Below are 27,029 nucleotides of genomic sequence, written 5' to 3'. Positions count from 1 at the left end.
TTCACAAATACAGTCTTATGTTTTTGAAATGAGACATTTCTCTGACTTTGCTATCTGACATGGTGTTAACATTCTTTCATCTTTTTGATGCATTCTTTAAGTTTTATATAGCATTTTCACTTGTCAGATATGCATGGTTGACAAAGGCTGTTTTGTATACAGTTTTGCAGGATTAGAGTTGTATCTGTGGTTCTACATATCATACACTTTGCTGGGAAATCACTTAAAAGAATTATGAACTTTTATTAAAGAAAACAGCCCAGAGGCATTTGAATACCTGAAAATTCAAAGTGAAAATTATGCTTCTATCAAAAGCAACAGAATTTTATGAGGATGAAACGACTTACTTGACTGTTGTCTGGTGCTGGTCCTCTTCTGTTTGCTTAGTACAAGGCAGCTTTGGCCTTACTGCAGTAACTTCGCTGTCATTCTGGTCATTGCTCCTCTAGACCCCAGTGTTACAGCAGAAGGGAAAACAGTCCTGTTAGCTATCCCTGACTGCAAAATCTCCTTTTACAAGTGGCTATTTAGAATGTTACACTAGCCTGATTCAGAAACCATATCACTTGCTCCTACACATCTAATCCAGCGGATTATAACTGAGCTACTCGGTACTTCTTGCTTCTTGTAATAACCTATATGAAAATGCAGGAATAAGCATTTAATGGAGAAGAAAAATCATTTCCAAATTTGTTGAAGACATTTCAGGACAGTACAGTCTTCATGCACTGCACCAAGTAAATGCCATGATTGACTGACAGAGCAGTGAAGCCCAAATAAATCTCTTTCTCAAATTAATCTCTAAAGGCTCCAACAGTCTAGGTCCAGTTGTAGAGGTATTCATACCCAGCTATACTGCTAAACACTGGTCATAATCCCCTGCATTACACAGATGCATGCAAAAGCCCCATCAGATTACCTATTTTATTTACCCTGCACTGCCTAGCGTTGCCTATTTTCCTGCTGGTACCTGAGAATTTCTTGCAGTTCCATGTTCATTCACTTGTATTTACGTGCTTGCATAATTATATTCTTTGCTGGATTATGTCATTTAGTGAGGTTCAGTGACGTGGTGTGTGCATTATTGTGTACTTTCAGTTCAGTTGCCTTAAGGTATTTCTCAATAGGGAACTACTGTGAGGATGGTCCAGTCACAGTGAATTTTGATGGATTATTGCTAGTGGCTACAACCTAAATGTGATTGGAGTAAGTGAAGAGTAATAAGAAGTCTGGGGAGGAGGGGAATGAGAGAGGTGTGCTGAAGTGAACATAGTGTTTGCCAGAGATTCAGAGAGGCAGCTTGAAAAACAAATATCCTGTTCTTGCTTCAAACAGAAGTGTTTCTGTGAGCATCATAGTGTTTTATCTCATTTGTTTCATCTCTTTTAGAAAAGAGAGCCTGTGCAGATTAATTAGGAAATGTTTTCAAAAAGCCTTTTGAATATGAAAAAGGTGTTTTAATTTATTATTATTTGGTCTTGTGAATACAAAGAAAATCTTCAGCAGTTTCAACTATTGCTAGTAAGAAGGTGACCCACTTTGGTCCATTGTAAGGCTTTCTGGAATTACAGAATAACATTCTGGCTGTTTCCTATGGGCCTTCATTTCTGGCATAAGCATTGCTTTGGATATTAACACCAAAAATGCTCAGCTATAGAAAGGCTGTTGTGTTTTCAGTTTATGTCCCCAGTTTTGAATTTAATCCTGCATACTCATTGAAGATGACAGCTGTTGCTCTATTTTACTGAGGTTCTATTTCTCCTCTGTTTCAAATCTTGCTCTACTGAAAAAATGATTTTTCTCGTTCTTGGTACATGTATGCACATGCAAGGCCACTCACGTGCACAAGAACCCCACACAAACAAAGTATTTAGTGCTGTCATTGCAAGTTTGTCTGCTTCTCTCTTCTGATGCTTTCTACCACTGCCCCTGGAAAATGGCATTGTAACACCTGGCAGAAAGTGGCAGCAGCAGCCTCCCTTCAATTCCCTGGCCTGGGGCATTTCCAGAGGGTGTGTTGGCAGACCCTTCCTGCTGAGCGATTTGACTGTTGTTCCTTGTTTTCCCCTCTGGGATTTAAAGAAGTCTGAAAGATGGAAAGTCTTTCCTTCTTCTCTCACGTTTCCCTCGCAAAAGCACTTTGTATTCTCCATTTCCTTTCTTTCCATCTCAGTTAGCAATGAGGCCTAAACGATGTTTCTAAGCTGCGTGGTTACTTCTGTAATGAGTATTCTCCTCATTCTTGATGCATTGTCAAAGTGCTGCACTATTAGGTTACTGTTCTTCCATGGCACTTGAGATATTGAGTTTTAGTTTGATAACAACTCTTCTCCCGTTTTAACAAGACAAGTTTCTCACAGTTTCAGATTTTCATGCAGTAGATTTCACAGCTCCTTTGGCAATTACTCAAGTTTAAAAAACTATCTTCTTCCTTTGTTTGCTTTTAAAAAAACAGCTAACATGTATTGACGTTATTCACATTTTCAAATTTTTTCCTCCATGAGTTTGCCTGAATCCAAAAAATATAAACTGCAACACACACAGTGCCAAAAATAACAACCCCGTCTCCCCCCCAATATTTTGGTAGTCCTACAAAAATCCACTAGAAACTCATTTTAAAGGAAAAAACAGCCTAAGGTACAGTGTAAGATTGTGAATACGCAGTTCTACCTACTTTGTAAACAGTGGTTTCTCTTGAGATTGCTTGGATATGAATCAGTCAATGAAAATGTATCAGGAATCTTTTTACAAAACTCCACTCTCATTAGAGTAGCTGTAATGTAGCCCTTCTCCCTGAGCTACCCTGCATTTATCTTGCTAAGTGATCTATGGCTGCCTTTCACGTTTTGCCTATCAGCATGGCATTAGCAAGCCCTGCTATGTTAACCCGCTTGTCCATTTCAGGGAATATTTACACTGAGCTAAAACCTGATGTGGACTTCTAATATGTGAAGGGGTGTGTGGGGAAAGGAAGACAAAGGGCTCCCAAGTGCCTATGAAGGAGAATGTCTTTGAGATAAAATCTGAGTGTGTATTTTGTCTGAAAGTGAGAGAGACGCTGAAGATCCTGGACTGCAGATGTGTGTAAATCATCTTACTGGGGCTTTGGTAGAGATGTGGTTTGGGATTCGTGCATTTCACAGTGGAATTACCAGCCTTGTTCCTCTGTTGAATTGTGAAGGTTTGCTGAGCTGTTGTGCTGCTGCAGGTTCATGGTTGCTGATATAAGAACATAGTACCAGAGCTTTATACATTTACCAGGAGTAAATCTTTTTTTCTTGTGGAGGAAAAGAAGATAACTCCATATGCAAGAACATTACTTTATTCAAATTTTTTGTTACTTGACACACTAAATGTTTGAAATTTAACTATGTAAAAAGTATAGGATAGTAAGAGGGCCAAGAGCTGCATCAGGTGCCAATACAGACTGGAAGTAAAATGCATTCCTGAGTGTTTGTAAGCACTCACCTGAGTCTTCTTTGGCTATTGCAGGCAATGGAGGAATTCAGAGTCACTTCATTTTCTTTTTAACCTGTTTAATGCACTCTAGTACGCATATTACAAATTTAAATCCTAGCAAGTTTTGTTTGTGATATTAAAGTAAGTAAGATTTTTTAAAACGTTTTTCCTAAGCTCCTTAGTCACTGATTTGACCTTTGTTTTTTCTCCCCCCACCAGGAATCCTTAATGACTGGAAAACTCAATGGATCATGTTTTTATAATCTAAGCTACTTTTACGTTGACTGTGCTGTAAACACATGGAGGAGCTGTAAGTAAATGTTCTGTACTGCATGATGAATTGGATTGCTACAGTCTGGAGGAAAGCAAAATAATAATTTCATTTCTGTGGTGATTTGCGTAGCTTGTGGTACAATGCCAGAAAGACTAACGGAAATGCTTATGGATACATGGACTCCATTAATAATACTATGGATTACTGTACTTCCTTCCATTTATATGGCTCCAATGAATCAATCTCAAGTACTACCAAGTGGATCCAGTACAGGACTAAAAAGGCTAACTGAAGAGCAAAGACTTTTGAACCGTTCCAAGAGAGGCTGGGTTTGGAATCAAATGTTTGTATTAGAAGAATTTTCTGGACCTGAACCAATACTAGTTGGCCGGGTAAGGCAAGATTCTTTTTATTTATTTGTTTATTTATTTGTTTATTCTGAATACGTAAGTGTATGGCATGTGACCAAGGTCTGCTGTCATTTCATTCTGCTAAGAAATTCAAATTTGAAGTGGTCTATTATTCTAAAATTCTTCTCTAGTACTCATAAATTTCTGCTTTAAATATACTGCTGTTTAAATATATGTTTTTTTTCTGGTTAACTAACTTGCTGTTTACTACAAAATTACATTTTATTTCATTTTTATGAATTTTGTTTTTAGGACAGAAATACATGGATGTGTGCACATCTTTCTTTGGTATCAGTAGTCAACGCTTTCTATCTTTGTTACCTGAAGACTTTTCTCTAACATAGCTTTTTAGTACTTTCCTTTTTGTTCCTATTTGTTCATTCAAAAAGCTTACTCCACTTATAGGTCATTTGCTACCTCCAGCTTTGCTAGAATTTCAGCAAAACAAAGAATCAAAATTATAAAAACGAAAGTGTGGTATAAACAGCAAATCGTAGGGTTCTAGTTTACAGAGAAGTCCTGATATACATGCCTGTTTATTATTATTGACACAGATTGCATAATCTAGTTTCAAAGTTAGAAAGATGAAAAGATCAGAAGGAACGTTAATGTTTTTCCTTGTGTTCTTGTTTGAGTGTTGCCTGAAACTTTTGATTTTTACCACGCATTAGCTTGTTTGTATCACTGTGTATTGCCACTATTCTGTGAATCAGATTTGCACTTTCTCTGAAACAAGATTACGTTCCATCTGCATTCATGAGGAATGAATTACCTTAGAATTACAGTTAGAAAATTATACGGTTAGAAAATACAGTTAGAAAATGCTTCTAAATTCATCTGGCCTATAGTGAGCAATTAAAAATACCATGTGTGTTTATTGCAAAAAATCAGTTCCTTTTGAAGAACTAAATATATTGTCATTGCGTTTCCCAGCCACTAAAATTGCGTAAAACAAACTAGCAAACAGAAATGATGGATGTCAATTAATCTCATGATAATTTTGGAAAAATGAACAGCATGTAGTATAACCTAGGGAGTATCAGTTGCTGTAGCAATCGTCAAAGAATCTACATATCAAGTGTATTCCTGAATTTTTCCTAATGTAGCCACTTCTTATCTAAATGCAGGGTCAGACAGAATAATAAACTTTAGATTCAGTGCCTTTTGAGGGCTATGTTAGTTTGCATGTAGATCAGGTGTTGTATGTCTGTTTTCATTTGTTTTTCTGTAGTTGGTCCCTCAATTTCAGAGGAACAGCACTATGTTTATTACAGATGTTAAATTTATTTCTTATTTTCTCCAACATATTATTTTCACAATGTTTTGTTATCTATCTACAAATGATTTTTAGTTGCTTTTAACTGGCTGCAGAAAGTCCCAAGTTTGTACTTTGTAGCAGTTTGATTTTCAGAATATATCCATGTCTTGAGATTTCTGCAATATAAGGTTTTGTTTGTTAGTTTTGGCTGAGGAGAAATTGGTTGTTTTATTTGGTTTGTTTGTTTTTATGGATATAATGTCCTGAGTTGTTCACTTCATCAGTGAACAGAAGAGGTGGGTTAAACTAAGCCAAACCAATGAAGACATTATCCCATCTTCTGCTGGCAGTTAGAATAGAATTTGATAGTCTGAAATGCTGTGACAATCTATTTGTTGAGACTGCTGTGTAATTAAAACACTGCATGATTTAGATGGAAAAGAGCAAAAAATGAAATTCACTCTTACAGGAAGAAATCCATGGTTTACTCCAGAAAATAGCTTAAAATATTTTTGTAAATCTTGCCTGAGTTTATCACTCTATCCAGATAAATGCAGAAAGTATCTACACATAACAGCTTGCTGTTAAACAGGCAGTGCCAGCTAAAGCAGAGGTCCATATTTGGATCATCTTGAGCACAAGAAGCAGCATCTGGGTATAGATGTGGTTCTGTGCCATTACAGAGACAGTGCAGCCTGTATGTTATTTTCACATGTTCAAAGTACTCCAAATAAATACGTTCCTCGATAGTTCAGTACTTCAAAGAAAATGTTCTTGAAGCAAATCTCATTATGTAGGTTTAGGTTACTCATTTTTGTCTCCTTCTACAGTCCTATGGCGTGTACATAGTAGTTTTCGTAGTCACATATAATTGGTATGGGCAGGTCATTAGCTGCTCTAGTTAAATAAAAACAGAAATAAATGTTTTTACCCTACCAGAAATAGTGTATGCACAAGTATAACTTGATATATCTTTTCAAATACGCCTTCAAAGCCCACTCAGAGTTCAGCACTAGGGAAATGCTAAGGATAAAATTGATACTTAAGTAATGTTTTTTTGAGTCAGTGTTCTGAAAGGTGGGGACTAGAAGCATGTGATTAACAACTAGTATCATCAAATTAAAACTGAAAATTTAAATTAATTAAATCTAAACATAATGCAGATCACATATTCAGGCTTCCATTTAAAATAAATTCTATGTTTTCGTTGTATGAGTTGTAAAGCTCACATACCCAAATTTCTGAAAACAGAGAAAGTTTGGTAAGACAGAGAGCGAGGTGGCATCTCTCCTAAGGCTGATAGGTTTTTCCAGGAGAAGCAGCTTCTAGATGGGAAGACACTTCTTCAAAATCTTAAGTGTTTCAGTACAGCCAGTGTCTTCAAAGTCACGTATTAGTTTCTATTCTGCATGAGTACGTGTTAATAAATGCATTCCCAATGTATTTGCTCTAGTAAATGCAGTAATCTGGGGTGAGACTAATATGAGAATTTTATATGAATTCTTCTGTAAATTTATGTAAAGCATGGTACCATGTAAAGCATGGTAGTTTCCTACAGTGACAAGTAAAGGATGGGAAAAAAACTTTTGCTTTTATTCTTGAACTTCTTATAAGTTTTTAATGTCACTTTTCACCATTAGTTTGAGTACGGTCAAACTTAAACTTATGCAGCTCTACTTGAGTTCTCACATCTGTTTAAAAAAAAAAAAAGTATATGAATCCATGCTTCCTCTGTGATTTCAGAATCTGAGGTTTCTTGTTTCCCTTTTTTGTCAGAATTAATATTGCATTGCATTTTGACAGATGGTATCGCAATAAATTCCATATTGTTTTGATCTATGCATGAAAAAAGTAGACGTGCATTTTTGAGAAACCTACAAAGTAACCTTTTTCATGTTCCTGTGACATACTCAGATGAGTTTGGTTTTGTTCACAGCACTACAGCATAGAAAGGTAGATTTACAAATATCCTTTTTACTTCTCTTTCTTTTTTTTGCTTCTTCTGTAGAAGCAGATATGAACTTTCCAAAGCTATTCGATCTACTTTAGAAGACTCCACATACTGCATATTGCTGTCAGCAGTTTGCAGGCCTCCCAGTGGCTGACAACCTCATTCAACTGTAGAGTGATATGTTTTGTGACACTGCATGCTGTCCCTGTGGACTTGATTAGTTAGAAAGAACTTTTACTTGATATACACTGCTGCATTTTCTCAGTCTCCTCTGCATGCATTTACAGCACCATGGCAGATGTGCTATGAAATCTGTGGTGTAGCAAATGCTGCTGTTCTTTCACTGGAAACAGCCACTGAATTCACAATGAAATAGATAATATCATTAAGAAGCTTTAGGAAAGTAGGATTGAGGTATAGGATTTTAGTTTTTTTCTTTTTATGGTACATGAGGGTTTTTTTTTTTTGTGATGTTTTAAATGGCATTGGACCCAATTTAATAGATGTTTTCAAGAAAAATCTCAGGCTAGTGGATGAGTTAACTGTTATGCTTTGTAAGTACAATGTACATAAAAGGGAATGAAAGTGACAGAAATCATCCCTAAATCATCATCAACACTAAATGAATTGGCACTTAAATTCAGACGTGGAAGAACAGAGCTTGTCAGTCAGATCAGTGCTGTTTCCGTGGTATCACTTCTGGTGCACTTCCCAGTTCCTCCTAGAACCTTCCTGAGACCTTTTCATTTACCTATTTCCAGTCTCAGGGTAACATTTGGCATATTTTGCATGCTTCCTTTTGTGAGAGATTCATAAAATGACCTGATCAGATGAGGCCAGCTCCTCTGTCACAGGCAGAGCTGCTGTGTTGCATCTGCAGCATGTAGTCGGTGGCAGAGCTGTGTTAGCTCTTGTGAAATTGCTCTGCAAAGGAGTAGAAACAAACCAGAAATTAGTGAGACACAGAAAGAATGTGGCCTGATCAGCTCTTACCCCCAGTGGAGTTTCACTTAGTTGTTTCTAATCTGTAGCCGGGGGGGCTTTTCTTCCTTTCTTCCGTCTTAAATAATATGTGTTTTTTCACTTTGCTAAATGCAAAACTTTTTGTCTTTATGATTTGTAGAATCAGGGAGCCAGGCAGCTCTTTCCATTCAGAGCAATGAAGCTTTTTCCCTTGATATATGGGGCTTAGGTTCAGGCCTTTACAGAAGTAATTTTCCTGTAGGAGGAGCAGTAGAGAGGCATGATGATGTTTTTACAGTTAAGTGCTTCAGGCTGTGCTACTGTAAAAATCAAACCTGGAAATGTGGAGAGCACTTATAAATAGCTTCAAGCTGTATGTTCTACATTATAAATGTTTTATGCAATCTTTGATTTCATTGCCAACATACATTATATCTCTTAACAAGAAAATGGTAAAGTTTTACTGTTAAAAAATTTGAAATTGTTCTGTTGAAGTCCAGGCAATACATATATGCACAGTATTCAAGGTTTTAATTAAACAAATTCCTTTCATATGTTTTTCCTTTTGATTCCTGCATAAAGTTTGAGATCATGACTGCCTGAAAATGTTGTAGTATTCAAGATACAGAATAGAAATGTATGTAACTAAGAATCTCATTACATCAGGGTATAAATTATGTGTTGTTTCCCTGAATGGAAGGAATCATTGTGAAATATAGGTGTAATAAAACTCTAGTATAGTTTGCATGGGGTATTATATGGTTCTAAGTTAATGGACTTTGTCAGTTCTCATACTTAGGTACCTCAATATAATACCTTAGATATTCTCACTCACAGCATCAGAACACCATAAAGATTCTATTCTAATTTACACTTGTATATTTACTAGCTATGATTTAAAAATACGCTATAAAATATTGAATATCTGAAATGTTGCAAAGTCAACATTGCTTTCTAAGCTCTAGATTTTTGTTCTTTTGCAACTGTAATTATACAGTAATTTGCCTACTTATGTTTCATAGACTCCCGGAAGTCGAAATGTATCACTTACTTTTCTACAGTATTCCTTATAGAAAATACTAATTCTGCGTGCCTTTTTTTTTGTGCTTCTGAAGGAGAAGAGATGACTATATACTTCATAGAACCCTCCTGTTTCCATACTGTAAATCAGCTTAGTCAGCAGGAGTATAAGTAGCTTGGAAAAAAGCACGTCGTAATTAAATATTGCTACAAAGCCAATAAATATAGTATGCAACATTTTAGGTAAGCTTGGTGAAAGTAGTATTTTTTATTAAATATATATATATATTCCTGAGTATGCACAAGTTTCATGTGTTTTTTTTTTTTACTAGCTTCAAGCTCTGAGAATTTTGTTATTAAAAAGTAATAAATTTAAACAAGGACAAATAGTTTGAATCTCATTTCAGTATGTTTCAGGGAGTACCACTGGCTAAGGCTGAACACTTTCATGCTCCCCGCATCTCCAATCTTGGGACTTATAAGCGCAATTTAAGTGGAATTACAACTTAGAACACTTGCTAACATAACTGGACTGGTAATAATTTCAAAGAGGCATTTCATCAGGTGGCTCCTGTGTTTCTGCTTTTTGCTGGTAGAGCAGTAATGTACGAAAGTGGCAAATATCTGTATGTGAAAAGCAGTTAAGGAGTGTTTGAAGTTTTTTATGAATATCAGGTCGCTTATGAATCCTGCACAGTAGTGTTCACCTATGAAACACCAGGCACCTTCTGAGCCATCTGTATTTTTCTCTAATAAAGTGAGAACATCTCTGTGATGTGATTTGCACCTTGAATTTTAAACAATAATTATAGGATAACTTTAAAGAGTTGTTTCGGTTTTGTTTTTATTTTAAACAATGAAGATAAGAACGATATATATAATGTATATAATTTGGGTCTCCTGATGTTACTTCAGCATTATCATCACTTTCCTTGTCATATTGTTCTGATGTCACAAAGGCATCTTCTGAGGAAAAAAAAAAAAAAAAAGAAAAAAAATTATTGAGAATTGTTTTTGTTTGTGAAGAATTAGAATCTTGTTAAGTTTTGCTCAATATATTGATCTAAACATCTTATCTTTCTCTCTATGAATTGAAATATTTTCCAAGCTCTCAAAGAAAATGCAGAAGTTTCAGCATGAAAAATTAAGCAGAGCGTTCCATTTGATATTCTGCAGATGCCCTATAATTGTTTGGTCTTTCCAACATTGGTTTTGTAAATTGTTTTCAATTTCTACCTATAGGGCCCTCCCCTGGTGCTGTCAGGGTGCTTCCGTTCCAGTTGTCAATTTAACTGCCAATTAGTGCCAATTGTGATGGTGTTTCTTTGATAAAAGTTTGTCCTTTCTCAACTGGGCAAACAAATTTCCTATGAGTCACTGAAAAGCTATCAAATAGGAATGACTTCCCCAAAGTGACTGGACACATTTTTGATCAGTAAGGATGTATTTATTATTATCAGATAGTGATAATAGTAAATTTTTCAAGGCTTCATATAATGAAAACCCCCAAAGGAATTTTACATTAAGGTGAGAAATATTTTGGGACTAATTAATTTAGTGTCTGTAAGCTTCCAGACAGATCTCTGGAACCTAAGTGCATAGCATCTCATGGGCTGAATTACGTGGGAATGGTTGGTCTTTTAGGTGGTGGGCGGCTCTGCCTGTTTAGTTTGTAATAAATACACATTCACAGTCATGACAAGAAAATACAGTTTGTGTGTGAAAATATCAGAAATGAGTTTGCTTTTTTTTTTTTTTTTTTTCTCGAAAGCTCTGTTTTTAAAGTTTTCCTTTAGTAAAGTGAGAGGAGATATAAGAGGGAATAGCACACACTGAGCAACCAGCAGAGGACTTCCAGCTGAAGGTATTTTGTTTGGACAAACTCAGAGCTGCCAGAGCTGTGTGACCTAATGTGGATGTGAAGCAATCAGCTTAATTACAGAGATAATTTGCTGGAATAAGTATTTAAGGCAATGTTTAAAGGTAGCTATTATTTAAAAGTAATGTGTAGAACATTTGGCATTGAAAATAGATGTAGACTATTTTCCTGAAGATACTTCAGCAAATATTTATGTATCTGAATAGCCTCTTGGTGATCCTTGAGGAACACCTGTGGTGACGCAGTATGAAATAAAGCTTTCTTTTTTTCCTGAGGAAACTCTATTAGTGTAAAGATTCCCTATCCATAATTTCTTTCAAAGCCTTTATTTTACAGCACTTGTGCCAGCAGCTAAGAAAAAGTATGTGCAGCTCTCCCTGGAGACTGTGTCACTCCTGAATTAAGTGGAGGAATCATTAGGAGCAACATAAGGAATGCCTTTTCTTGTTTCAGGTTCTGAGCTCAGGAACTGTTACACACCCAGCCCCTGATGAATAGAAGCCAAGCCGAGCGTTTGCGTTTCATCCTGATGGGCTGTGCATTGCTCTTAGATCGCCTCTATGAGACGGAATGTACGAAATAAAAGACTCAGAGACAATCAGGCAAGGAGCTCAGTTATAGGTAGACTCCAAAAATATATTTCTTAGCAGTTCAGAATGCTCTAGTCGTCTGCTGGTTTAAATCCACGAACCACCTTATCTCATTTTCTTCTCCCTCACTGGGAGAGAATGACTTACATAGAATGGAGGTGTTGTCACCAAGTAAGGAAAGGTAGATTTTATTATATGTAGAATTGAGGGGAGGCATCTAGGCATGAAGAATCAAGATTAGGGAAGCTTTCTGGGGGAAGAAGTGAAGGGCATTCAAACAAACCATAGCTGTTTTGTCACATTTTTTTCTAAGATCATCAAACTACAAACATCATTTAGAGCTATGCATGTTTTACATTCAACCTTAAGAAATCAGAAAATTAAATTTAATGGAAAATGAAACTCATTTTTTTTGTTAATTTGGGATTGTCTACAAAGTAATCGTGCATCATGATCCTGTATGCCATAGCAGGATGCAGAATGCCTAGCTGTGATATTACTCAACTCCAACAGCTTAATGAAGATCTACCATATTTTTATACAAAAACTTTTCTAAATATATTTACCAACATATTTACTATTAATTTTTCACTCCTATTTTTCTGTTTTTTTTTTTTTTGTTTTTTTTTTTTTTTTTTTTTTTTAAAGTGTTATTTTGTAGGCAACTTGTTCTCTAATTACTATGTAGTCTAAAGCATTTAAAGGCGACCACTGGCACACTTTCCAAGTCCTATTGTTGCCTTGTCACACAGACAAGAAAAGAGGTAAAATGTTTGTGTTTCTTCCTTCTTGAGAAATCATCGGAAGCAAGACTTAATGCCAATACAATATTTCAAATTATTAGGTTATTTCTGCTAATTAATGGGTCTTTATTAATTCACCCACATAATTGCTAGAATATTTGATAAACTGACAGCAGGTGCTGAGCTAAATACACACAGACTATTACTTTTTATTGATTTATCCTACAACTGAATGACAGTACAAAAGTGGTTTAACGCATATACCAGGAATTTACCTGTCAGAAAAAGATTTACAGACATAATTGAAATTTAAGCCCTGTGTATTTTTTAAAGAATCTCAATGTGGACTTGAGTGAATTTTGAAAACATTGTACATGCGCTCAAAGAACTCGCGGGGGTATTTTTATAAAGTGAACTACTGCACATGAGGAATGGCGCACTGTGTCAGTAAATGTGAAAGCTGTTAATGCTGCCATTTGTATTACAAAACCTTAGCCACAATTTTTCTCCTTTTTGTTGGGTAGGAGCCAATTCCTGTCTCAGAGCTGTTCCTGCAATGAATAGGATATGCAGATTGCAACTGAGGAGGAAAACATACATACAGAAAACTATGGGCAGAGAAGTGATTTTGAATGTCTGCAATTGGGTCTTAGTACCTTGGTGTTGCTGTGGAGAAAGCTTTCCAATCCTCTGCCATTTCCTTAGATGTTGCTGTCTCCTACGAGCCAGTGGCAGTGTTACAGAGTGTACATCATTTGGAAGGCTGAGAAACCACATAATTACTTTTCAACTGTGTGGGGCATTCTGGGAGAGATGTATACTATGCAATTTGATAAAAATTTAAACTGTTAAGTTTAAATTCACTTTTTTTTTTTTTTTTTTTTTTTTAAGTATATTGTATGTGAAATTCACTGACACTGTCTTAAAGTAAAGAAAGAAAATGACTAAAACTCTGAAGGGTTAGGCAGAATTAGGCTTCTTCCTCTGTGCAGAAAGCAACAGCATCGATCATCCCATTAGGTAATCATTTAGTAATTGAACTAAATTCTGCCTCTCCAGAAGACCACCTGCTTGTTATTGCAAATTACAGATAAGCAAGGGAATGCTAGGAAGCAAGCAGTATAAAAATATATATAAATAAATCTTGGGATTTTTAGGGAAACTTTTTGTAGGTGAATATTTCAATCTACATCTAATGAGTGATGCACAAACACTGCAAGGAACAATTCTCCATGGAACAAAATCTGACAGAAGCAAAGCAAAATGTTGCTCTGCTAGCAGGACGGGAGGCCTTTTCTGAGGCAGTTGGCTCACTGCAGACATTTTAATGTGTTACTGAGATTTACACTTTCATACTGTAAGGTGAAAAAATAGTAATACAGTTGAGTCAATAATACAAGATATGTCAACAGACAAGTCACGTGAACACTTAGAAGCATGTTTGTAAATTCTGCAAAATGCAGAAAGATTGGGAATCATTAGAGATGCTTTCTCAAGCCTGAAGCAAGCCAGTGTGGCTTCACTTTTTTGTAAGACTCAAAGTGGTGTCTCTGAGAGAGAAAACCTCTGATGTCCCTTTGGTTGAGGCAGGTTGGAAGTCTGTAAGAATATAAATCCCAGTTTCTCTGGTAGTCCGTGCTGTATGCAGGGCTCTGAGGATCGCTGGAACACAGGAGAGTTGAGACTCCTGTGGGACAAAGTAACCGACCTCCAGAGTCTATTCCCTTCATAACCTTCCCACTGCTATAACCTTGGTGCAGTCTAAGGGAACTGGCATCTTTCATTGTCCCCATGAGACACCATCAAAAGAAATCTGTCAGGATTGTTTGAGAATTCTCAGGAAGACCAAAAGACCAGCAGTAGTTAAACCTTAATTTATTCTTTTCTCAGCTGCTTACTTTATCTTGTATCTTGTCCTTTTTATACATTTTCTTATGCCATATGTGATACATTATGTTATAGGGCTTGAATTTCTGCTTTGTGAAGCTGTATGCTTTACCGTACCAATTTTAACTGATAAAAAAATTATCTTGGGAGGGGTGAGGGAAAATCCAACCTTACAGATACATTGTGTTCTTTCAGATCTAATAGACCAAATTCATTCCAGATTTGGATAGGAAAGTCACTAGGCAGTACATCTGTCTTAATGCACTTATTGCAAAACCTTTTATCCAGTTTGTGCAGCATCTGGTGGAGGCTGGGAGTTGGCGGGGAGGGGGGGAAAACAGAACAATTAGACCGAGATGAAAACTGGTGTACATATGTGCAGGTTGGTATGTATAGCAAAGGCAGTATTAAAAGATTTCCTGCTAAAAAGGGCCAGTAATAATAATCGGTACAGAGAATGCTCTGTGTTACTGAAACTGTTGCTCTTCCCTAAAGGATAAGCATAAGAAAGCAATAGCGTTCAGCTTCCTGCCCACATACTCTGATCCCCGCAATTTCCATACCCTTTGTAATTCTTTTAGAAATACTGCTAACCTTTTCTGTTGTGACTGTGCCTTCACACTTGATACAGCAGTACTGGGAGCTGAAATTGCAAAAGTAGTGCACCAAAGGTAATTTTGCATGGTGTACCACATTCTGCTGTGCATCAGGAAAAGAGCTGCCACTGCTTGAAATCCTTTTAAAAATCTTCCCAGTTGATGACACCTGTGATGAAATACTGCATGTAGGAGCTCAGATATTCCTTGCTAGTGCTTCTCAGTAATAATAATTACTTCTTAGTAGAATTGGAAAGTGGTTAGGAGACATAGTTTAATGAAATAATTTCAAGAAATTACAATTTATATCATTATATACCTTACCTTTCTAACATTAGACAGAATTCTTTCAGAAGTGCATATTGCTCATTAGAAACGAGTCAAATTTTTTTTTAATGGGGAAACATTTATTCTTCATATTTCTAAATCACTATTTTCAATTGTCTCTTAATATGAAAATTTCTGATCAAGCTTGTTTCGAAAGGCATAAGGTTTTTTGGTTGTCAAATAAAACCTGATACAGTTTCATGTGTAGCAATTAATGTAAGTAGGAGAGGTATTCTTGTGTATAATGTGTCACACTATGATTGTAGAAAGATTTGTCCTTGGTACTGTCATTTATTATGAAGTGCAGGAAAAGCAGTCAATAACCACTTATTAATGTTTTTTGGTTCTTTTTTTCTTTCGTTTATTGTAGATTTAGGTACATTAGGTTTTTATAATTATCTCATTCATAATCCTCTGTCACAAGTAATGTTTTCTGCATCTTGAGAAGCATAATTGGAAAATATTTTCTTTGTATGGACACTTTCTATTCTCTCTTTAATACAACTTTACCCAGGAGTATCTTGCCTAGGAAAAATGAGCAAGCATAATTTTATACAGGTAATCAAATCTCTCAAATGTTGGCACATTTTCCTTTATCTCCATGGGACTAAAAGGTAACCTTCAAACGGGCCTAAGCATTAAAAGAGAGAATTTCAGCTCTCAATTAGAACTCAAATAAGCTTGTACAAGGCAACTTGAACAGAAGTGCTGTATTGAGCTACTTAGTACTGTATTTCTTCTACAGGGTATTCTATTTGATTAATACAGAACTGCAAGGGAATATATATATTAGGCTGAGTGTATGCATGTGTGTGTGTGTATAGATCTGTCTGGCATAGTCAGCACTGGTCATAGCAGGAGTTTTACTCCCTTTTTTAATAATTCTTTGTTGTTGTTTTATTCCTACGTAGAGCTCAAAACCACATCTCTATACAGATTTTTGTCTTATTAGCAAGAACAAGATAATTGTTTAGGGAACAAAAAAAAGGAAAGAAATGGGATTTCTTTAGAATCATCTTTACTGCAGCACATTGTAGAACAGTTAATATGTTGTGTATCTTCTGGCATAAATCACACTGAAGTGAGAGGAAGTGAAAGCCGTGTAGATACAAAGCTAAGGAATGGTTTCAGGGAAAGAGATCTATTAATGGGACAGTTTCAAGGCCAGTATGTAGTAGACCTACAACCAAAGCTTTCAGACTATTTTTGTTGTGGAGTTGAACATTTTCATTTCTATTCTCACTCATTTCAGTACAAAGGACCTTTCTAATTACAAAACCCAGGAAAAGACGACACAACTTTTTAGCTGTAAACAATTTATTTATGGCTCTGGTGGTGTCTAATCCAGCAAAGCAGCTGCCATTTTTACAGTGTGTGTTTTAGAGCTGCTAGGTCCTTCACAGTGAAACTTCTTATCTTTCTGTTCTAGTTTAAAAGTTTGGCTTGATGCTAGTTGCAACTTTAAATGCAGATGTTGGTCATTAAGATCTTAATTAAAGGAATATTCTTGGCCATGGAATATTCAGCAATTTTCTTTTTAAATCTGGTGTAAATATGGTGAGAGAAAACAAAAACAAAAACAAAAACAAAAACAACCAACCAAACAGAAAAACCTACTAACCTCAATACAAAAGTTATGATTTTAACTTCAGTAAAAACCAGTGGAGATGAGCTAACTTGACTAATAGTTCTGATAATTTGTTGGATATGTATGTATCCAATGATAGATCAAACCACCTGGCTATGCCTGGAACTTCAGCCCAAGCAGAAAGTACCCCTGGCACAGAGCCAGGATAGGGCCTTGATTGCAGTAGGCTCTTAGCTCAGGCTGGTACTCTTCTTCCAAAAGAGAGGAGGCCGTACTTTGGGGAGTCTTGATAGGTTGATGTGGGTCATCTTTAAAGTTCTTCCCCTTTCATAAAAAATTCAGCATCGGTGAACATAGTAAAAATCAAGCAAAAGGAGAAATGGTGTAACTGTGAGGAAGGGAATTTAAAAGGGTAAAAAATGTGCTTTGCTGTTCTGATCTTAGGAGCAGAACATTTTGAAATACCTGCCTAATAGTGCGAGTAAAATGTGGGATGAGGAAATTGGCAGTATGTTTCCCGTGCTCTCTGCAAGTCGGCTGCAGGATCCTGTCAGCTGGGCTTCTGTGAGAGGGTGTCTATTTTTATATCCTAAGTGATGTGGAAGGCTGAAACCCGTGAAAACGGAGGATTGTCAGCTTTTATACAGACCTGAGAAAAGGCACTTAGTTGTTTCAAGGCTACAGATACAGTTTAGATACAGTTGCCTAAAGCTGTGGATAGATTGCTAAGCCTCTTTGGCAATCTAAGAAGTCATCGCTAACTTCTGTGTTGATGCTGGACCTGAAATGATCCTGTAGGTAATTGACCTGTGAGCCTCTTAAGAAATAAAATTTTCTAATCCTCTTCTGGCACTTCTTTGTAGGTTATGTGACCTCTGACATTCCCTATTTTCCTCTCCTTGTTCCCTAAACCATACTTCATTCCATTTTGCATGTAGTTGCTTTTAATGTTATTCAGTGTTTCAGTTGCTCTTGCTAAGCTTATATGTACTTCAGATTGTGCCTGTAAATCAGGCCTTTCAGGTAAGGGAGTGCATATTGGTACAATTTGTCAAGCCATAGGGCTTGATGATGCATTCATTTTTAAAAATACAGTTTAAGAATAAAGAAAAAGCAGCCTTAGAGTGCACCTCTAAATGCCACAGCAGTAGAGTTGGAGGTGTGGCATACACTTGCCAGAACATATGCCATACCACCTCTCTCAAGAGCTTCTCCACAAACTTGTACAGGCACACTGTATCATTTGCTGATAGAGAAATGGTTCTATATATCTCTTCCAATTTTATCGTGCTTCACTCTTGCTGAAATGAACTTCCACAAACTTCAGTTCAATATATTTGACATTTCTATTATGGTAGGATTTTTTTTTTTTTTTTCATCATATGGAAGCGTCTTTCTGCACATTGTATTCATTATTCACTGGATCATCTTCAAAAGGTTCATGAACTTAACAGCTGTACTTCTGCTATAAGAATACACAAACTTTTTTCATCAGACTTACTTTTCACTCGTTTTGTATTCCTTTATGCTGATAAGGAATCTGAAGTTTGAGAGACTTGAATAAGTAAACAGATAAAAATTCTTCTTTTTACCACTTGCTTTCAGTTGGTTCTAGTACAGTGTTTGTGTTGACCTCTTCTATTACAGTATTCTCATTCGTACTGGTTAGGCAATGGGAAGAAGGAATTATAAAAATCTCAAAAAAGGAAGACTCCAAAACTTTTGTTACTTACTGAAATGTATTTTTAAAAGTTGTCCATCTAATCGATGCTATTTCAGATGTTAATGAATCTCACGAATTAATGAGATTTTTACTGTTGGAGATAGGAATTTCTGAAAACTAGATTCTTTTTAAATTCAGGAGATTCATATTTGTGGTGAAAATAGGCTATGTGCTATTTTATTTATTTTACTAGAAAAGTGCATTGTTCTTGAAGAGCTATTTGAGTCAGTAAAGCTTGTGCATTATAACACATACGGTTTTTTCATATAGCTGTGCATGTTTCTGGCAGGGAACTTTCTGCTTCTCTATTTCTCTTAGTATTTATCTTAATTCGTTATGTTGAGCTTATGTAGCATAGAAGTGTGATACTTCCCTTAAAAACTGGGAATATATGCTCAGAAATATATGGTTGTATGTACCCTGAGATGAGAGTGTCATCATCAGTATCTAGATTGGCTTTTCAAGCAGCAGTAATGCAAACTCAGTGATAATAACTGAACGCTGGTGACTTGCAGACGCAGCCAGGATATATTCCAGTTCTGAACTGCAGGATGGACACCATGGGAGGCTGGCTCATTTCTGATGAAAACAATTCCTAACAGTGTGAATTTATGAATCTTCTCAGTGCAAATGAGAGTTCATTATGCTGAGAGTCTAAAAATGATGCTTCATTTATTAAATAATACAAAAATTATATTCAGATACTGTTGGAGATTTTTGTTAGACCTTTCTGAATGTCACAGCTGAGGCTGAAAACATTTAACTTCAGTTATGGGAGGCAATAGTGAGAACGGGACATACTGCCAAAAAATTCCAATTTTTTGCTTGATTTGAAATGAATGTGTTCTTGGAACAGCACCTGTCACTGTTTCCCAATCTTTGTACCAGAAAAAAATGATCCTTTCCCCATTTTGAAAATACTGAGATCATTTAATAAAAACTTTTGTGATTTTTTTTTGCCTGACGAAAAAAGCCTTTGCACTTAACATTGTTCCTCCACAGCATGGGTCTGCTACATCCTCTTCTTGTAACAGTGGAAGCAGCAATGGCATTTATGGTAGAATGTGAAGTAACTTCAAATTTACACTAAAACAGTACGAATTGTCACAGAAAATTCAGGAAAAATTGATACATAGTGACACATAATTCTAAGGCTTATTGCCAGATTCTGATATCCAGTTTGCCAGCTGTACTGTGCACTGCCCAGCTGATTCAAACCATATGCCTTGAAAAAACAATCAGTTAAGTGTGTTAAAAGCCCTGAAAAGTACCATATTAGCAGCAAGTCAACCAGCTGCATGCACTGCACTATAAATTTGGATAAAAGCTACAGAAAAACTGTTGGTTTTTGTTGTGTTTTTTTTTTTACTTCTTTGTTCTAAAAATATGGCTTAAATCTAATCTGAGCATCTGCAGTTAGTGTTAGAGCAACAATTTCATACTAGCTGAAAAATATAATTGAAATTCTGCTTAGGCTTTAAAAGTTCCCCTAGAGACAGAAAAGTCCATTACAAGTTTCTCTGTAGCTCAAAAGGAAGCTGTCATTCATAGAGCAGCCTAAAGCCTTTGTAGCATGTATTCTTCATACTCTTGAAAGAGCCTTGGTTAGAAAAGACTTTGTTCTTGTGCTGTGGACAAAATGTGCATGCATCATTTTCATTCTGTGGTTGGATGTGGATGATGCTAACCTCAATGGAGTCACTGTCCTCTGGCTATTTGCAAGATCAAGTCAAGCTTTCACTGATAGTATTAAAGATATAAACTTGAAGCTGTATATGTATGTGTATGAGTTCTGTGTGTCTACAGTTCTATACATTTTTTATGTGTCCGGATTAACATGAATTCTCTGGTATTTATATTCATGTATGTATGGATCATTGTTATCTGCATATTAAAATAAAGGATGTGAAAACGAGGAGATAGTGCTGCCATTGTGGCTGATAGAAAATCATACCTTCTCAGCTACAGTCATATTCTAGAATCCAGAGTAATATTGTTTCAGACTGAATTTTTGGAAAGTTTGGAAAGGAAGAATGCATATAAATAAAAATTTTAGCAGTATCTCTGAGCTGGAATGAAATGCTCCAGGCGATCTTGGCTAAATAAAAAGGGGTAGTATTTTATGAATGAAATATTTTCATTGCTTCTTCCAACCGCAGTCTTCTACTTTTATCTTCTGAAATATATTTTAAAGATAAACCAATGTTTCAGCTAACAACCCAGAATAGAAGTGTACCGTACTGGGATTAGTCACCTGGTCTTTGTATTGCATATGGTTAGGACAAGGTGAGGCATAATTTTGCAAGCGAATTCCATCTTTTTTCATAGGATGGCTTTGGTTGGAAGAGACTTGAAAGATCATGCGGTTCCAATGCCTTTGCAGTTGGTAGGGTTGCCATCCACATCAGGCTGCCCAGGGCTCCATCCAGTCTGGTGTTGAATGCCTGCAGGGATAGGGCATCCACACCTTCTCTAGGAATTTCTTGCAGTCAAACTAAACTTTCACCATTATTTATATCATTCTAAAATGTTAGAATAAAATATTTCAATTTTAGGATAGTGAGAAACGTGGTAGACATTTATTGTTGTCTTATTTATCTGTTGACTCGTGTACAAGAGTTCTCACTGAAATACCAACTAATTAAAAGCGGATAGTTCCACTCAGGGCTTAGAGCATATGCAACAGATGTTACTGTTCATCACATCACAGACCTATAATGACTTTATTTATAAAGTTTATTGACTCATCTTCCGGTTTTCTTTGACCTTTTATTCCATGAAATTGCGGATGGAATTTATCTTGGATAAATGTGCAAGATATTTTACTACTCTATTTATCTTAAAAAATACTTAAGTTCTTTTTCATCCTTGCAGCAGTTTTGAATTATTGCTGTCCTCCAAATTCTGTTCCTCAGTACTGACAAATTTCTAGGACAGTGACATTCTCTTAGACTTATAGAAGTCTCTGGAAGTCAGAAGACATTTGTCAGGTGTTGACTTTAGGGTAGTAAGTTCTAGGACTTGGGTCTGCAGAGGCATACTGATATAAATACATGTTCATAATGTTCACATCAAAGTTCAGGATGTGCCTCCCTGGGAAGTATTCCTCCAGTGTTAAACAGATACTATGCTGGATGAGAGCCAACAGGTTCTTAACTTGCTTTTGAAAAACTGAATCTGGAAAGCTTTTCAGAAAATACATCTGTATTTCTAATTTGCACCTTGAAGGATGAAATTGACTGGAGGGATGGTGAGAATGAATAAATTGATTCACAGTGTGTTGACAACTCCCTGTGTCTCACTTTCTGTGAAACATCTGTGGGTGATGCCACCACAATATCTGACTGCTGGCTTGCAAGCTGGTCTACTAGTAATACGTGATTAAAAGCCTGATACTCAGATAAATGAACTGAACTCGATGGCACTGCTTTCCAGATTTTTTTGCGTGACTTTGAGTGGGTGATAAGAGGGCTGGAGCACAGCAAAGAAAGACCAGTTTCTACAAAAAATGTCATCTCTGCTCTGTTAACTTTCTTAGATGCGTGAGTGGAATAATGCAGTGGAAAATCCAGCTCAGCATTGAAAGTAATGATTTGTGAAGAAAATATTATTATGTTTTGAAAGCAGTTTCTTGTGATTATTTTTTTAACATCTTTAAGATGAAAAACAATGAAGACTAAGGCTTAGCAAATATTACAGGATACAAATTCTAACAGCCAAAGCTGTAGATGCATTCATTTCTAAATATAAGTGATGGAGATGACAAGCTGTATAGACTTCAATTTCCCTCTTGTTGTCATGGGAAGTAGTAATTTATTACTTGAGTTCTCACGCAACACAGGACAAAATTTAAGTTCCCCAAGAAAAAGATATACAGTACTTGTGAGTGCATTACCATTTTAGTAGTTTTAAGAATTATAAAATCGGAAGAAGTCATCAGTTCGTAATATGTAGTTAATGCATGTGCACGGAATGTAGCTTTTGTATGAAATGGATTGGTAGACCTGTGCACAAATGCTCTTGCACATCATATAATAACTAATTCTGTCTTTATTCTATGATGAAGATGCAGAATGCACTCTATCAGAAAACATCCTTATGTTGAGCACACTTGATAAATAGAATTGTACTATTTGGCTTTCTTTCACCCCGTGAATGTTCAATTTCATGCAAAGATGAAATGAGACGAGACTCAGATGTCCAAACAGTCTGCACTTGGTGCTAAAAGATGAATTAATTAAATATGTAAAATTCTTAACCACTATCTTTTTACATGGGAAAACATAAAATTATATAATTATACAATATTAGCATTTAAACTCTTAACTCTTGTAGAATTTGCCCGTGGTTTCCCCACCCTCCAGAATGGACATTATTGTAGCTTTATTGTAAGGAGCAATTTTCTGTATCACAGCTGGCCGTGAGAGGCATTGTAGAGTTAATTCCATAGTTGGCCTTCAGTTAGACATTGTATGATTCATTCTGAGCGAAATAGTGCCAGGACACATACTTGCTTACTAAAACAATGAGAAGCATTTCATATGTATGAGTGTTTGTGTGTGAGCTCATGCTGTAAGTTTATTTTTTCAGGCTAAAGGGAAGGACTATTAACCACAGGCTCTAGAGCCTCTGATTTTATAATTAGAAATCAATTGGGCAAAGCCTAGTTTTGCATATGTGACCTCTTCCCATAACTATCCCAGAATGGCTTTCTGCTGAAATGATTTGCTTAACAATTTTACATTAACAACTAATCTATTTGCAAAATCAGTTTGAAAAACTAAATTACCTGTGTGCTTTTGGTGGCTGCATAGAAAAACTAACCAAGATGGAATTACTAGATTTTTTTTAGAGTTTTTAAAATTTTTAAAATTTTATATTTTTTTTGTAATTTACATTTTCATCTCATTGCTTATTTGTTTTAATTAAAAGATGTCACATAGCTTTTTGGCACTGTGGAGTTGCATTGACTTTGGTAAGGGCACAGCAGGACCAGTTGTATCTACAGTTTATGTTCATTTTTATCCACAGGGAGAGAAAGATGAAGCTGAACTGAGTTATGCCAGACATTGCTGAAAAACATTTACTCAATAGGTTTGGTCACTGTGGGCAAGCATGATGGTGTAGATTCATTTCTGTCTTGATTGTCCTGGTATTTGAGAATACTCAAGTGGGATAGATGTAGCATTTCCTATTCCACTTCTTTTGTGGTATCGTGCACAAGGCAGTTTTAACTATTAAAAAGGAAGTGTTTGACCAGTGTCTTTCATTCCAATCATCTTCAAATGCAGAGCAGGGGGACCAGCAATCTATTTTTTTTCCAGGTAAGTATACCAGACTATGCTGTAACTTAAAGTAGCTCACATCCTGTATTTCATCTCAATTCCTAGCTTAGAGAGAACTTAATGCAGGGTAATGCCACTGCTTATCTTTTCCCTTATGCGCAGTGTAAGCCTGCCACATTTCTTGATCTTAGCCCAATGTGCATGGGTTGCTCCAAAAACAATGCCTTGTATTTGCTTCCATGGAAATCACAACAGATATAAAGAACACAATAACTTTATTTAATAGAGCAAATTCTCAGCTAGAAAACAGTGTATTTCAATAAAGCCATCACCATTAGCTGTCCGTTTTCACTAGTGATGAACAAGAGCCTGCATTCCATACTAACATCCACTGTTTGGTCTCCATAAAAATTCAGCAAGTGTTGATGAATGTCAATGAGTGCCATTTTTTCCACATGGAGAAATTCAGTGAGACACCTTTGCTTCACCACCACTTCCTTGTTAGACATCATTTTGTCAGACTGCTGCCACCTTTTTCATGACAGCAACATTTAACTTAAGGTTCAGCCTCTACTGTCAAAGCACCAACATGTACCTCTGATGATGTGGGCAATTGAATGTAATGGTGGTGTAATGTATGAAAGACATTGTTCCTCTCTTCACATTACTTTTGCGTTGATAATTGGGAAGAACTTCCCCTGTTCTATGGGAAAATTCTACACAGCAAAATTGGGATTTTTATTTCACAATGATGAATTTATTGTGGTAGCAACAATTCTAGGGGACAAGAGACTAGGAAACACTGTTCTGGGTGTTTCTTTTTGTTTTTTTGCTCTGAGATCTCAATATTCCTGCAATCTTACTATTTACTACCCCACAGTAATACTGTTTTAAAATGTGCAAGAATATCTGAAATATGTTGTGTGATTGGACTGAATGGAACCTAAGTAACTGGAGATGTGGCTGGTTTCATCTTATCAGTCTCAGCTTTTGATCTTAAAGGCTTCAACCAAGCACAGACACTGCTTGGCTGAACAGTTAAATTGTGGTTGCATTTCTTGGCATTTCAAAGATAATGCTAACTTAATTCAAACTCAAATACTACAGAACTTGAAGGAATCTATATTTGAATCAAGTAAAAATTCCTTTCCACTTTTACAATGCAATGAAGCATCAAAAATAACTGCCATATCAAAGTCCTTCAAGTTTAATTTTAGTTTTGCAAAAAAATGCTTTTTTATTCCATGGATATAAATATACTTTATGTTCCTCCCTAATCCTCTGCTTAAAATAAAGAAACTACCAAAATAAAAATCAAAATCTAGCATCAGAGAGAAATTCTGTCAGCACAGACATTTGTAAAGATTCTTAGAATGTTGGAATAATTATAAAATTGGATTTCTGTTCAGCATAGGCATGGACAAAAATTTACCACACATACCATAAATGAGATATTCTGTGTTCTCTATATTTGAAATGGTGAGCCTTTTTTTTTATTTTATTTTTTAAACTTTTAATCTTTTGTTGTTGTTGTTTTATCTCTGTTTTTGATAGTTTGCAAGTCAGCTAGAAGTAATTTCATATTCAGAGTTGAGCTGATACCCTTTTTTTGGTTGCACTATTGAAAGGGCAAAAATATAGTCTGCTTCACAAACTTGTCATTTCAAAACAGCCTGAAAAATTAGAACTGGAGACTTTCAATAGCAAGAGCAAACTCAGCTCAATACATTTGCTTGCAAAATGTTTCCAAACTACTTACAAGATGTGCTGTGCACACGATTGTATTTGTACACCTGAATGTATATTCCAAAATACTTGGGCCAAGCTAGAATCTGTGCGAGGTAAGCTGGAAAAAAAGTTTAGGAAGGGACCTTTGAAGAACTAAGAAGATATCATGTCTGAGCCTGTATTTTTGCTTTCCAAAACTCAGTCCATCAGCTTTCAGGCAAGCACCATTTGGCTCAGGTTAGCTTTTCTGTGCTCTCTTATAGTACTCGATATTTACCAAAATTTGGCTTTCCTTATAAGTGTGCCATGTAAGACGAGAGTGTGTTTTGAAAATAATATTTCTCCATTCCTGAAGAAAATTGCAAATGGTTTCTCAGCCTTCACTGAATTAGAGTGGAAGAAAAAGATCCAGCTGAAGGAAGTGCCTGTACTGCCTCACAGATCACTCTGATGGAGCCAGTGGTGCTCGTGTCCAAGAGATCATTGGTCTAGGATGGCCTCTGATATTGGTACAGAGGGGAAATCTGACCTTGGGAATGAGAGGCAACTAATGCAGAAGAACGTAGTATAGGGATGTTTATCAACCGCTGATAAAGTTCAGTGACTTTACTTGTATACTACAAAAGGATACTTAAATTAAAGGTCTTTCTAAAACCTACACAAGTTGATTAGTACTCTCCGCAGGTATTATAAATGTGGATTTTACTCCAGCCTTAATTCATCCTGCTCTGATTACTTATTCAAATTGTACAGACAGCTGTCAAGTTATAGATGTGATGTCCTTTATCACAGAAGCAAGATACTTAATTCAGTTGGTTAAGATATACTAATCAGAGTTATCTTGATCTGTGTAAAATTCTAAAGCACAACCTAAGTTCTGATTTTAGAGATATCAGTGTGTACTAGATGAACGATTACAACAGTTGCTTAGATTTTGTTAATTTCAAGTGTTTCAAGCATTCGATAAAATAGTTGCTTGCTGTCCACCCCTGGGTGGAATGTCAATTCTTGTTTATAACGATATAAAGTTAAAATGAAAGTCCAATAATTGTCTCCAGCAGGCTCATTTGCATTATTTCTTCATAGTAATTATGTGAACAATAAGGAATGTATACCTAAGAGCAAAATATATGGTGATCTGTATGCTGAAATATAATCACTGTAAATATGCTTTAATTGTGTTTGTGTTGCTTTTTAAGTAAAGGCATGACATAAAGTTCTCCTGGTATCTACAGAATGAGTCATAGCACTGAACACTGAAAAAGCCAAATGAAGCTGATAGTAATAAGAAAAATAATTCAATTATGCTAAATAAAATGAATTAAATTGCTTTATATCTGTTGGAAGA

General features: G+C 36.0%; 1 protein-coding gene across 2 annotated transcripts in view; it reads left to right on the top strand.

Annotated features, from left to right (window-relative positions):
* The first annotated feature begins 3,862 nt into the window (after nt 1-3,862).
* The window catches only part of CDH8 (cadherin 8), a 123,763-nt gene continuing 100,596 nt past the window's right edge, over nt 3,863-27,029 (top strand). Inside the window, exon 1 of one of the 2 annotated variants that reach the window (XM_042877037.1) lies at nt 3,863-4,125. In XM_042877037.1, coding sequence (XP_042732971.1) covers nt 3,874-4,125 — 252 coding nt within the window. In that variant the 5' untranslated portion in view covers nt 3,863-3,873. The remainder of the gene's footprint in view (nt 4,126-27,029) is intronic. The other variant, XM_042877038.1, reaches the window with a different exon arrangement.

Source organism: Lagopus leucura, unplaced genomic scaffold, assembly GCF_019238085.1.
Source record: "Lagopus leucura isolate 7727_CA_CO unplaced genomic scaffold, USGS_WTPT01 Super-Scaffold_100017, whole genome shotgun sequence".
Taxonomy (NCBI): Eukaryota; Metazoa; Chordata; class Aves; order Galliformes; family Phasianidae; genus Lagopus; species Lagopus leucura.
The sequence above is the reverse complement of the archived record's forward strand: the minus strand, read 5'-3'. Positions and strand labels throughout refer to the sequence as shown.